Below are 13,792 nucleotides of genomic sequence, written 5' to 3'. Positions count from 1 at the left end.
AAGTATCCTGCCCGAGCTAGGAAGAACTGCCTTGAGGCCTGGACCCTAGGTGACCAGACCACACCTGGCTCTTTGCAGGCTTACATACTGCTGTCTGTATGTGCCCTGCTGTCTAATCAAGTGTAATGGAGTCAACTAGACCACAAAGAACATCCAGAAACAAACTTCATACCTGTGTGACAGCCCCATCCTTGAGGAAAAACAGGAAGCAGAGAGAGAAAACATTTGTTTAGGTTTATTTGCGGAAAAACCATTGCTTGCCCAACAGGGAGAGAATTTTCCAGGGTAAAACTGCACAGGGAACAGAGATGCCAGCACAGTTTGTGAACCCTGAAACCTGACAGCCTGCAGGGCTATGTTCTGTTTTTACTGTTTTGAAAGGGGAAATTAAGTTGCTCACTATGTAGTGACATGTGAATGCATTTGGGCTCTGGGCTCAGCTGTTTCCTAGTCAATATTCAAGAACGATGTAAATGCTTTTAGGAAAGCACACCCAAATTCTCCGGAAGAACTTCAAATAAGTGCAAATAATGTTGAGCCCCAAATCATTGTTTGATCAAGTAGTGATAAATTATAAAGGAACACGGGAAAGAAAAATTCAGATAATAGGACCAGAAGACTGTGGTGCCCCCTTCTTCCCCTCCCTCTCTCCCTGTCTTTCTTGACATTAGAACAGGTTGTGGGTCCCATTTTCCATTCCTTACAGAGAAACAAGTTATTGAAAAAGAAAGCTCAACCACCCACTCTAAGAGAGCTAAAAGTGGCAAGTCAGAGAGCGAGAGAGAAACAGAGTATGTGTTTCCCACGTGTCTAATAATTTCCAAGGCAGGAGAACATTGTGTTAAGGATGGAGTTTGCAGAATTACCTGTCTTTCTGGGGGAGTTTTAGGACTATGAATTTGCACTTTAGTTAGCAGTTGGTGTATGGCAGGTAGCACGTGTCACCAGAGTCCCCCAACATGAGGCTTCTCCAAGGTAACCCAGCTCTACCTCCTCTTTCCTGGTGAGGGGCTGTGGAGACAGCCACGTGTCTGCTGTCGGAGTCTCATCACCGCTCTTTTCTTTAAATTTAGGATAAAATGTCAGTATCTTTCATACAGAGGACAGAAATCACTAGAGAGTCTTTGGTCTTTTGAAAAGCAGTAGCAGAGAAAGCCCATAGGAGCCCCCAAATTCTAGTCCATCCTTCATGTCCTTTCTGGTTTGTCAGTCCCCTCCACGGGCAGCCTATCGGTCCATCTGTCAATATCCCAGTCAGCCAGCTGCTCTCTTCCAGGGTGGAGACCTTTTTGATGCCATCACTTCCACTAGCAAATATACAGAGCGAGATGCCAGTGGGATGCTGTACAACCTGGCAAGTGCCATCAAATACCTGCACAGCCTGAACATCGTCCACCGTGACATCAAGCCAGAAAACCTGCTGGTAAGAGGAGAGCTATCCTCTAGCATCTTGACTTCTAAGCCTTCCATAGTGAATGGACATTCCCTCCTTTTCTCTCTTCTTTCTTTTTAACTGTTTGCCTCCCTAATGAGTGGACATTCCTTCCTTTTTTTCCTCTTCTTTCTTTTTAACTCTTTGCCTCCTAGGCTTATTTCCATGGCACTTGGTTTCTCTTTAATGTAATCTATGAGAGCTCTTATACCCTCAAGAATATGGGATGCTTTAAAAATGGGAACAACATTCTAAAAAAATATCAAAGGCAGGCTGTAGTTATCATCCTGGGCTGGTACCAAATAGTGAACGTGATCATATCTGTGACTGCACTTGTATTCTTCTAATATAAGAGAAAGGAAACCTTTGTGTGTGGAGAGGAGTGAGGGAGCATGTGTGTGTCCACATGTGTGCACAGATGTGGGTGCGGTTGAGTGATGACCTAAGGTCCATGTGGGTGTGTGTCTAGTGTCTTCCTTTCCAGCCCCCTCCTTACTTTTTGTGACATGGTCTCTCGCTGAAACCAGAGCCCACCCTCACCATTCAGCAAGTCTGGCTGAGCTGACCAGCAGCAAACCCAAGTGTCGACCTGTCTTCACCTCCCCACTTGTTTCTGGGATGACAAGCATGTACCATCATGCCTGGCTTCTGGGGATCCAAACTCAGGTCCTCACGCTTGCATAGCAAGCACTTTCCTGACTGAGCCACGCCCCTGCCCACCAGTCTTGCTTTTACTATCCTATCTTTGCATCTTTATGTTATGGTCTAAAACCAAAGAGAAATGAACCATAAGGGGTAGATGTCATCACTTCAGCACAAGAAAAGTCATGGGGAAAGATACTTTAGAAAATGTGTTGTGGGGGATGTGGCTCGTTTGTAAAATGTTTGCCTAGCATTCATGAAGTCAAGGGTTCTGACCTCCAGCACTGCATAAAATGGGTATGGTGGTGCAAGCCGGTAACACCAGCACTTGAAAGCCATCCTTGGTTACACAGGGGGTTCAAGGCTACCCTAGTCTACTTCATGACCCTATCTAAAACAAACAAAGCAGAAATCAGCCCACAGTCTTATCTTTCTTTTCTAACTATTTGATTTGCTGTTTATAATTTCCCTATCTGAGCTATCCATGCCAACAAATGAAGTTCCTTCTCTAGCCTGCTTGCTGGCAGTACAGGTGGTCTAGATGGAAGCAGAAACTAAGTAGGAGGAGATATACTGGGAAACATGGAGTAGCATAAACTTTCCTGATTCTTCAGGCTAGATACTGAAAATGATTTTTCACCTATCCACCCAAAGATAGTCTTTTTTCTCTTTTGTTTTTCACTTCTGAGCATATTTAAAATGCAGATTTCTGGGCCTTAATGCAGCTCTACTAAGTCAGAAACTGATGCCTAGTGACAGGATACAGAAACCCACACTGTAACCAGCTGCCTGGGGTGATCAGAATGCATGAGTGCCAGGCATGGTGGCATACACTTTTAATATCAGCATTGGGGAGGTAGAGACAGGCAGGTCTCCGTACGTTGGAGGCCAACCTAGATTATGAGTTCCAGGACAACCAAAGCTATGTAGTGAGACCCTGCCTCAAAAAAAATGAAAATCAAATCACAAGGGTATCTTAACTCCCTCTTCACAAATAAAAATTGATGAGGTTTGCTACTACAGAGAGCCATCTATGTGTTCAGCCTCATACTGGGGGCTTTTAAAAATACCTGTTATCTTGTTTAAACCCTACAGCCACCACGTGGAGTAAATTCTTTAACTCCCCCAATTCACAGGTAAAGAAACGGGGTACTTAGAAGTTAAATGCCTTGCCCAAGGTTATAATATAATATACAAGTAGAAAACTCAAGAGTTCAACTGAGTTCTGACTCACAAATCCCCCAGACGCAGTGGGCTCTGTTTTAGGGAGAGACTAATCAAGTGCCACTGTGGGCCAGGTCCCATGCCAGGGAATTAGACACATTCCTTCATGGAGTTGACATTCAAGCATAAAAGACGGGCATTCAAGAAATAAATATGCACACAATTAGCTCTTTGCAATTATGTCTGTAATCTTGTAGCGGCTGGCTCATGCAAGCAGCTGAGGTCAAATGGCAGAGGTCTGATTTAATTGCACCTCAAATTCCAAATCTCTGCAGCAGCCTAAACATTCTCTCTGCATAGCTGCCTCCATGAACTGCAGCAATTTTCTGTCATCTCCAGTCATTACTCCTGTATCCTGATTCATGTAGCATTGCCTCGTGGGAACAGACTTACAAGTGGGGCTTTGTTAAGTAACTTCTCCAGGCTCCAAACCTCAGATTAGAAAGTAAGGCTTCATTTCCCTCCACACTCAGTTTTGGGGCATCCATTGTTTATTTGTTCCTCAGCAGACCATTATCTATTTCTGTAAATGCCTTCTATGATTACACAGCAGTGTACTTCTCTTTTCAAATTATAATTTGCAGGATATTTTTAAACCCCGTGCTCATTGGAACATACTTTAACTTAAATGAACCAGAAAGAAAATATGGATACTCTCTCCTCTTTTTCTCCCCCATTTCTGCTTTGATTAGAAATATATAAGAAACTATTGCAGCTATTCATATTTTTTTAAAAATATCTACATGAAAAACAAATAGATTCACTTCCCCATTGTAGTGGTTTCTTGCTGTGAGGATATGGGGTTGGTACATTTTTTTTAAGGAACAAATCTATCACAGAATAAATTGAAAAACAGAGGACATTTAGAAGAATGAAGATGGCATTTCTAATTACCCATGAGGTCCCTCTTGCTTCCAAATGCTGGTGAGCTCTGCATGGAAATAGGAAGCACCTATCACAGGGACCACATCTTCACCTGCTCAGAGTTATAAAAGCTGCAGCCAGTGCTATCCTGTTTTGTGACCTTGGACACGATCTCTAATTCCTCCAAGCCTCCTTCACGGGGGTGGGGAGATTTTATGTCAGGTCCTTGCCTTTTTATCTCCCTTTTACTTGTGGCAAAAAGGTAAAACGGCTTCACAGTAACACTATACATAGGGAAATACCACCTTTCATCTTTTACTGTCATTGCTTTTAAATTTTTACTGTTCACCCATATATAATTTTTTCTGTCTTGTGGCAAACCACAAACCTATAGATTATCATAGAAAGGTGTTTCAGTAAAGTTAGTATAAAATTTTGAGTGCATTTACTGCCTACAAGGAAACTTAGCACATACATGCAAGTCCCTCATTTCACATTTTGTGTTACCTTTCATTAAGAGACCACTAAATCCTTCTGAATTGTTACATTGTTAACAAGTCCTTTGCTAGTTCAATGTTTGATTGGGAGTTTTGTAGCTAACATAGTGACTTTTATAAATATCAGGTACAGATTTCATTTTATGTAGTATAATTGGGTATACAGAATTCTGGGTATGTTTTACTTTTAACTCTAACAGCACAAATACTAAAATGTAGCATACCTTTCAAGTTCTGCACTGATCATGTAAATGATTGATCTGTGTTTGATAAGGTCAAAGTATTTTAATCAGAAAGCATGCTCCCCTATGCAGTGTGTTCTGCTACCCTTTAGGGGAGAACTGACAAATGACCCAGTAAAAACAGAATTTAGAAATTGATCTTTGCATCAACTTTAACATGTTTTGTTCTTCATGTCATTCATGTGCTTAGTTGTTTTACCTGTTATCAAACCTGGTACCTAATAATCAAATGGATGGATGACAAAGGGGTGATGGAGTGGATGGGGCCAACATGGAGTGAGTAGTGCTTTATCAAAGAATGGAGGACAGAGGGGCTCCAGCCACATCTTAACTCCTCCGCTACACAAAGGCGCCCATATAAATCTCTCCGAGGGCAGGGAAGGTACAGCCTCGCCCTCACCAGTATGCATGCACCAAACAAGACAGATGATGCCTAAAGGGACCATTTTTAAAACAAAAAAAAATAAAGCTATTCTTTGGACACAACAGGGCCATTGCACACATGATCATATGGTGTCTGTGGCTGCATACACAAGGCCTGCACCTGGTCATGCCAGCCAAAATCCCAGCATGCATGGGGAGGGGCTCATGAAATCTAACCCTTACCAGAGGGGCAGCTGATGGCCGCTGGTGCAGGGAAAGTCAGTTTTATCCAATGATGCCAGCCCTGAGAAGTGAAATGCTGCAGTAGATTGGCCAGCACCCATGCACATCCAGGCGTAACAAGAAGAATACAGTAGGATTTCAGAAAAGAAACGCATGAAGTTGGCAGGGAAAAGTGGGTGCTGGGTAGGGAAAGAATTCGAAGGAGAGAAAACAGGAGGCAGATTTGATCAAAACACATTATATACATGTATATATGTATAATATATGAGATGTATATATTTGAGATGTCAAATAATAAAAAATTTAAAAGGAAAATAACCTAACCTGTAATTTACAAAGTTTTTAGGGGTGGCCAACACATGGTAAGATCCCCTGACAATACAACTCATCCATCACAACTTCTGTTTCTTTTAGGAAATTGATGGGCCCTTAAAAATACTACATACACCTCAAAAATTCAGTCTGTACTAGCAAAAAAAAAATGTAACTAGATGAATTTGTTATAATATAGAAGTAAACAGATTGTTTTTGATTTTTTAGAAGTATATGCATAGAACCCTCTTTCTCCTGCTACAGGAAGAGATAGATGATATAGATATAGTGATATATAGATACAGATCTGCAGATAAAGTTGTTTCTCTGAGAATCTACTTCTGTTAATAAGAAACTCTCTCTCAGAGCTCTCTGTCCAAATGCTGGTGCAAGTCTTTGAAGCCTATGGAGTGACATGTGGGCCCCAGTCCTTCTCATCATACCCAATGGATAGCTCACCCAAGGTCAGGGTCTATTTGTATTCTGAGACCACTTAGTTTCCACTCAAGACAATACTACTGAGATAAGGAATGTCCTTCTGTCTCAAACCCAAGACCGTCGAATAAATCCATTTAGATGTGGGATTATTAGCATTGTTACAGACAATGATTACAGTTAGAGCCAGTCTACAGACCACGGACAGGATTTGTACTCAGTTCTCAGCATCACACAAGAGCAAGGAAGTCCACAACCCAGAGTGTAAAGAATCTAGGTGGGTTCAGTTCCTTTTCATTTATAATGATAACTTCCCTAATATTTTTTTCCTACAAGGATATATGAGCTATTAATTATGTGACTAAAATCTAATGTTTTTTTTTATAATCACTGTGATATTATGTTCCCTGAGTTTGGGCAAAAGTCCTAGGATCCTGTTCCTAACAGGATCTGGAATGTGCCCCTGCAGCTGCATCGACCCTGTGTTAGATAACCTCATGATGATTTTAAATTGGGAGTGAGAATCGGGTTTCCCGGGGTTTCCGTTCCCATCCTTCTCTTCCTGGATATCACCAGTGTGACACTTGAACAAGAGATTTTATTTCTCTTAATATTGAAACCTCTCCCATTGCATATTCCTTTCTGTGTGTATCAAGTTCTTATCAACCTCATTATTTTATTTAGTTTGTGGTTTCTGAAATATTTGACGTGTGGGAATAGAAATGGCTTTTTGTTCTCATTAGGATTTTTTTTTTCTCAAGACGTCTAATTTAAGGTGTTGTGGTCATAAAGCACTCTTTGCAAAACAATTCCCCACTGAAGTGCAGCTCTCCTTTGCTTCTTAAGGGTTAAAGACTTAGATCCAAACATTTCTTAAGGAGCTCTGTGAAGGCCTTATGCCAGGCTTCAGGGAAATCAGCCTCTTTTTAAAGGTCTCCATAGATAGTAAAAGAAAACTGACCCCTTCCACTGGCTTTGTTCATTTCACGCCACTTTGTCAAGTCTGTTTGGTGAAGTCATTGTTAATCCCTACTGAGAGCCCCTGTGAAACTATTTCCGTGGTTACTAACTATTCACTGGCTATAGTTTCAGCAGGGCTAGCCTTGAATTTGTAGCAACTCTGAGAGCTGTGTGTTTCTAACACATCTGTTTTATCAGTCAGCTTTCCCTCCCCCATAAGACAAATCTCAGAAACCACTTGACTGGGCTCAGGTTATCTGTGAGTTTTCATACTTTATGGTCACTGCTGCAGTTTTATGAGTATATATTAATTTTTTTTTTCAAAAACTGTTCCAAATGGCCTCAGCTTCCCATTCAAGGGAAGTCAGCAAATGCCCCAATACCTACTGTTCAACAAGTTACAGCTGACACAAAACTCCAGCTAACCCACAAAGACACAAAAAATAAAAACACTTTTTAAAATAAATACCAACATACCCCAAATCTATATCCTGAAATTTCAGTTTATTGAGCCCCAGTAGGGTGTGCCCTTGGCTTCTAATTGAAACCTTTTTCATAATTGTTGTCATTCGACACATTTAGTCTGTCAAATCATAAGATGACTTTATGGCCACATAATAAACCCAAGAGAACTACTTCTCTGACTATAGCCATCTGCAATGATCACAAGGGCAGCTTACAATACACTGGCAATCTTTATGGTAATAGGATACATATGGCAGCCCACAATTTCGTGTAGCTGCATTCAATTAGTGTTGTACAATTACACAGTTTTATTGCTTAGTTAAAACAGTGAGAGCACTACATGCTGGGTAATTTGCACTAATCCTCGTCTTTTTAATCGCCCCTCACTGTTTAAAATGTGGGGGAACAGCTATAGTATTTAAGGGGCCTGGGATGAATGTTAAATTATACCTCATGTTGTGAACTCTTTGACTGACAATTAATGTGTTCCCGCTAAACGTGTGGGTCATGTTTTATAGGGGCTTTAACATACAATCGTGGCAAAAAACATTCCCCCTTTACCAGAGCCCAACTCAGTAGGTTAGGCTGTCAGGGTCTGTACTCGAAGCCTGTTAACACCCTTTCTGAAAAGGTCATGATACAGAGAGCTACTCCCCAAAAAACTTCAGAATTCATTCTGAGACTTATCATTTCTTTAGTAAGTTTATGTTATTTTGTGAAGCTTGAGGGCAACTTTAAATTTTTATTTTTAAATATGTGTGTTTATATGAGTACAGTGCCTATGGTGACCAGAAGAGGATGTTAGATGCCCTGGAGCTGGAGTTACAGGCAGTTTTGAACCACAAGATATGGGTGCTGGGAACCAAACTTGGGTCCTCTGAAAAAACAGAAGAGCAGTTTCTTCCACCCTAAGACTTAGCATCTTAAATGGGAATTTGTGAGCAACCTTCATGCTTTTGAACTTTTAATTAAAACTTTGATTCCATGTGAATTTAGGGTTGCCCTGGAAATATTGTGTAGAGATAGTTTTGGGAGTGTGTGTTGTACATGCACAAACACATAAACTACAAACATAAATTGAGCAAGCTGTGATTTTTTTTAAAGTAGTGTTTTAATTACATCTGCAAGTGGCCTCACAGGTTCACAAGTCTGTCCACACTAGATACAGTGATAGATAACAGTGAATGTCCTGCTGGGTGGTGGTGACATGTGCCTTTAATCCCAACACTCAGGAGGCAGAGGCAGCCAGATCTCTTTGAGTTCGAGGCCAGCCTCATCTACAGAGCAAGTTTCAAGACAGCCAGGGCTATACAAAGAAACTGTGTCTCAAAGATACAAAAAAATTATGTCCTCTGGTTGCAGCCAGCACTCCTAATGAGCCCCATTTGTGAAAAAGTTCAGTGTGCCACAAAGAAAGGGTGCTCCCACTGGAAGAGAACAAACACAGAGTAACTCTTCTCCGTCCTTCTCCCACAGTGGTGACAGAAGGAAAACCCCAGAGTAATCTTGTTTCCAGCCCTGCCTGACAATAAGTTAAACAGAATATCCAGCTAGAGGCCTGGACATATATTAATTCACCTGCAAAAACGTTTTGTTGAAGCATTTTTATAGGACTCGTGTCTAGAACTGTTTTCAATTACATGGAATTTGCCTTTGTCTCTAAGCCCTTTTTTTTTTGTCTGTCCTGCCTGGATATAACTTGAGTCTCTTATACTCATGAAAATTGCACAGTTCTCAAATATTAAAAAAAAGCAGGGGGGAATTGCACATGTATGTGATTAAAGAAATAAAAAGGAATACAATTATAACTTCAATATATTTAAATGTTATGCAGTTTGTGAAAGTATTAATATTTTAAAAGATGCCTCCATCATTTTATGTAGCATCTTTGTGTTTTCTTTTCCTTTTGCTTGTTGGCTTTTGCAGTGCTGGAGGTTGAACCCCAGCCCTTACATTCTCCTTAGTTTCAACTACATTGCTCATCTATATTAAATGTAATTTGTATGCAGTTAGACAGAATTCTTATTAAAATGGCAATCATTAGTAACCCTCCTCCTGTGAGGAAATTACAGAGTCATATTCAGAACCACAACAGGCCTCCGATGACTGAGTCCTTCAACATCTGGTTTCATCAAACTTTTGAATAAAGCTAGGTGATACAGATACTGTGTTTAGGGGTGGGAAGCTTCCTGCATAAATGGGGTTGAATATATCATAATCTACTCAGCTTTACAAAGTACACATCGTGAATGCTTGGACCCCACACAACATCAAAGCAAGAGGGCATTGTGCAATTTAGAAAAGTTATTGATACCAAAATGGAATTCAGGAGGTAAACAGCTCTGGTCCATACGGGAAATGAACTAGACAGCCAATCTCTATGTTCCCATCTCAGGTTTCCTTTCATGGAAAACATTTGCTTATTGTTTGGATGACCAGAATGGCTTCCACGATAATATTTGGGCTGGAGAGACTATAGTGTTTCATAGATCTGGTGCCTCCAAGTGCTAACTTAAACCCGCACAGCTGCTTCATTCAGTAGAGAAGACAGTACCCACACCAGAGAACAACTGGACATGTGGCTGTCTTTGCCCTAGCAGCCAAACTGCCCGTGATTGCCTAAGTCTTTGGATGCCTATCTGAGGGCAGCCCAAACTTGATCAGGATCCAGAACCCTACAGACAAAGAGTCCCCATTATGAATGTGGGTAAGATGTAGATGAATTGTTTTCATGCAGAAAAGACAGTCTCCCCCAGAGAAGTAGATCTGCCTCTGCCAAAACAGTCAGCTCCAATTGGTCATTGGAGCTGAGCTGGCCAAACATCTGCCCCCGTGCTCAGGGGAATGCAAAGGCAGTCAAAGGCAGCAAGCACAGTGGTGGTGCTCCCAATATGTGAAGACGTGTCTTGCTGTGCAGGAGGCCATTCAGCTTCAGCAAGTGACAGCTTCAGCAAGTGATAACAGAGGGACATACAAGCCTCAACATGCTGGATAAATCACTTTGATGAAAACTTGGTTACTTCTTTGGAGGATCTCTCGAAGATTGCACTTGCAGTCTGGAAACAGGGTTGACTTGTGGCTCTCTCCATCTTACTGAGTCGAGGAGAGGGCACTGAGTTAGAACTCTGCATGCCCTTTTATCCTTTGTAATCAATGAGGTTGTTTGGGCTGCTTTAAAAAAAAATGTCCTTTTGGTTTTTTCTTGAACTACTATTAAGGGGTTTACATATTTGCCTGAGAGGCAAGAGGCTGCTTGTTTTGATTTGTTCAGAGAAAGACTTACTGCCCTAATAAGGAAAGCTGGGCCGTGTGCTGACGCTACACCCAATAAATCTTTCCAAATTGCCACAGGTGAAATGAAATGTTAACATGCTCTTCAATTATTAATAAAAAATATAAATAGATCTTGCTGGAAATGTGGGGCACTGAAAACAAAGTATTTTAATATCTGCGTGGATGTTTTGTTCTGTTACTGAAGGGTGGCATGTAGAACTGAAGTGACTTCATGAATGGTAAATTCAAAGATAGAGACTTTCTGGTATTCCTTTGTAGAAAGCATCAAATGCACATAGGCAAAGGGAGAAAGCTTCATAATTACTTCCCAGAGTAGCAAGGCCAGTGCTAAGTTATTCCAGACTGTGGACTCAAAATGTATTTTTAATGGACATATACAAAACAACCTGAAGCCCCTATCCTCAATTCCCAACTATAATTCATTTCAATAAATATAATCCTACATTACCATTTAACTTGTTTATTTATTGTATGCATGTGTGTAAGTATGTGTTTGTATATGTGTGAGTATGTGTATATACCTGTGTGTTTGTATATGTATATATATATGTGTGTGAGTATTATGTGTGTGAGAGTATGTGTGATGGAGTGTGTGTGTGTGTGTGTGTGTGTGTGTGTGTGTGTGTCCATCATGTGTATTGGTCCTGGGATGAAACTTAACATCATCAGGCTTGATGGCATGCACCTTTGCCCACTAAACCATCTCCCCAGCCCCCACATCACCATTTTCAGGAGCATCTGCATCCTGTTGTAGGGATGCCCCCCCCCATTATTTGTTTAATGAGTTTCCATTTGGCATTCCTTACTTGCCTCTCACATTGCAATGAAATCAAGAAAGATGCTCTGGAATGGCTATCCTCACATGATTGCCTGGACTTTTGCTTTATTTATATGAAATTACAGCAGTGCTCTTGGCTTTAAGACACTTAAGCTTCTTAACTTTTATTTTAGGTGTATGAGCACCAGGATGGCAGTAAGTCACTCAAGTTGGGTGACTTTGGTCTGGCCACCATTGTCGATGGCCCCCTGTACACAGTCTGCGGCACCCCAACATATGTGGCTCCAGAAATCATTGCAGAGACTGGGTGAGTACACTCCCCTTTTTCTTTAGAGCTTGCAGAGGAATGAGAACCATTAAAGAGCTATTACCCTTGGACAGAATTAGCCATCAATTCTTCCTCCCCCACCTTTCCCCTCCCCCTCCCCCACCTGTTCAGCAAGCCATTTTTCTTTGTCTTCCCAATCAAGTTGCCAGTGACTGTCATCTTCTTTAAAGCTTTCATTTGGTCTCTGCTAAAGGTAAAACAGCTATTAACCATAAAAATATTTAGTATAAATGTCCAGATAAGCAGAGAAACATGTATCAATAGTAAATAAATCACTTTTAAATAGAAAAGGAGACACTGCTGTATATGCTTGTAAACTCCCCTCTGGTCATTTTTCTCATCTAGCTTTGTGCCCTGGTCCCATTTTAGTCATCTTAGAGATCTGTTACTTCTCTAAGGAAAGCAAACGTCTTGGGCCTCCGAGGACCATTGGACACACCATTGGCTGGTGTGTGTGCAGAATGGAATGCATGTCAGTCTCTGCCCCAGATTGAGAGGGGAGTAACCCATTCCTTATGGACCTACTATGTACTAAGTCTTAAACTCTACTTAATTCTCACTCTGGTGGTGCACAGTGCTCCTTTCATTTCCCTGGCGATTGCGTTGAGATTTTTTTCCTCCAATGGACTAAGTGTCCTGTAATTACATAACTCCCTAACAGCTGAATTGGGATTTGAACTCAGGGTGACTTAAATACAGGCTCTATCAGGTTTTTTGTTTTATTTTGGTTTGGTTTTAATTTTGTAACCAAGAGCCACAGCCAGAGATCTGAAATGCTATCCTTCAACCAAAGGAATGAGAAGGGTGGTGTGTGAGAACAGGAAAGCAACTCTCTTTCTGTTGCTTTGTTTGTTTGTGTTCTGCTACAAAGACTTAAATCCTGGGCCTCTTGCATACTACATAAACACTCTCCCCTGAGCTTCCCTCTCAGCCCCAAGTATTCTTTTCCCTCATGACTTAAACTTATACCCAGGTAGAGAACATATTTCTATTTGTTTAGTCACCCAAGAGCCAGAATGACAGAATACATGAGCAGGTAACCCTGGTGGAGGAATCCTTAGGACTCCTTATTCTTCTTTTATTTGATGAAGACACGGTGGACAACTTTCAGGAGTGTGTCCTCTCTCTTTCTACCACCCAGGCCAACAGAATCAAACTCAGGTCCATCAGCCTTGGTGGAAAGCTGCTTTCCTCGCTAAGCTGGCTCCTCAGCTCTGTGAAGGATTTTGTTAGTCACATTTGAGTGATTTGAAAGCTCACACAAGTACCTCAGCTGCCACCCCTTGGTAACACTGCCTCTACCAAGCAGCTTTCTGACCAGAACATCTTGGTTCGTGCTGTGTGCATTGCAACAACAAGAATTTTGTTGTGTGCTTGGTTGGGGCCCAGTTCTGTTGCTGACAAATGATGTGACCGTGAGCAAAATTACTTACCCACTACACTCATTTTATCTTCTGTAAAATAGGTAATATTTATCTTGTCCAGTCTACAGTGTTTGAGGGGGAAGAAATAAGATAATGTAGAGCATACTTAGAAACTAAAAAAAAAAAAAAAATCTTTAATTGCTGCTTCTAAATCAAGGGCATTTGGATCCAGCCCCATCTAAAATCAATATACCCATAGAAAACATATCAGCCAAGGCTTGTAATATTTGATGTGTGTGTGTGTGTGTGTGTGTGTGTGTGTGTGTGTGTGTGTGTGTCTGTGTGTGTG

At 41.2% G+C, this 13,792-nt stretch overlaps 1 protein-coding gene across 10 annotated transcripts in view; it reads left to right on the top strand.

Moving 5' to 3' along the window:
* Positions 1 to 13,792, top strand: part of Dclk1 (doublecortin like kinase 1) — a 294,999-nt gene that overhangs the window by 244,197 nt on the left and 37,010 nt on the right. For all 10 annotated transcript variants that reach the window (XM_027394995.2, XM_035450524.1, XM_027394991.2 and 7 more), the window contains 2 exons: positions 1,277 to 1,423; positions 11,925 to 12,058. In XM_027394995.2, the coding sequence (XP_027250796.1) occupies positions 1,277 to 1,423; positions 11,925 to 12,058 (281 nt within the window). The remainder of the gene's footprint in view (positions 1 to 1,276; positions 1,424 to 11,924; positions 12,059 to 13,792) is intronic.

The sequence above is a fragment of the Cricetulus griseus genome (genome assembly GCF_003668045.3).
Source record: "Cricetulus griseus strain 17A/GY chromosome 1 unlocalized genomic scaffold, alternate assembly CriGri-PICRH-1.0 chr1_0, whole genome shotgun sequence".
NCBI classification, from domain to species: Eukaryota; Metazoa; Chordata; class Mammalia; order Rodentia; family Cricetidae; genus Cricetulus; species Cricetulus griseus.
The sequence above is the reverse complement of the archived record's forward strand: the minus strand, read 5'-3'. Positions and strand labels throughout refer to the sequence as shown.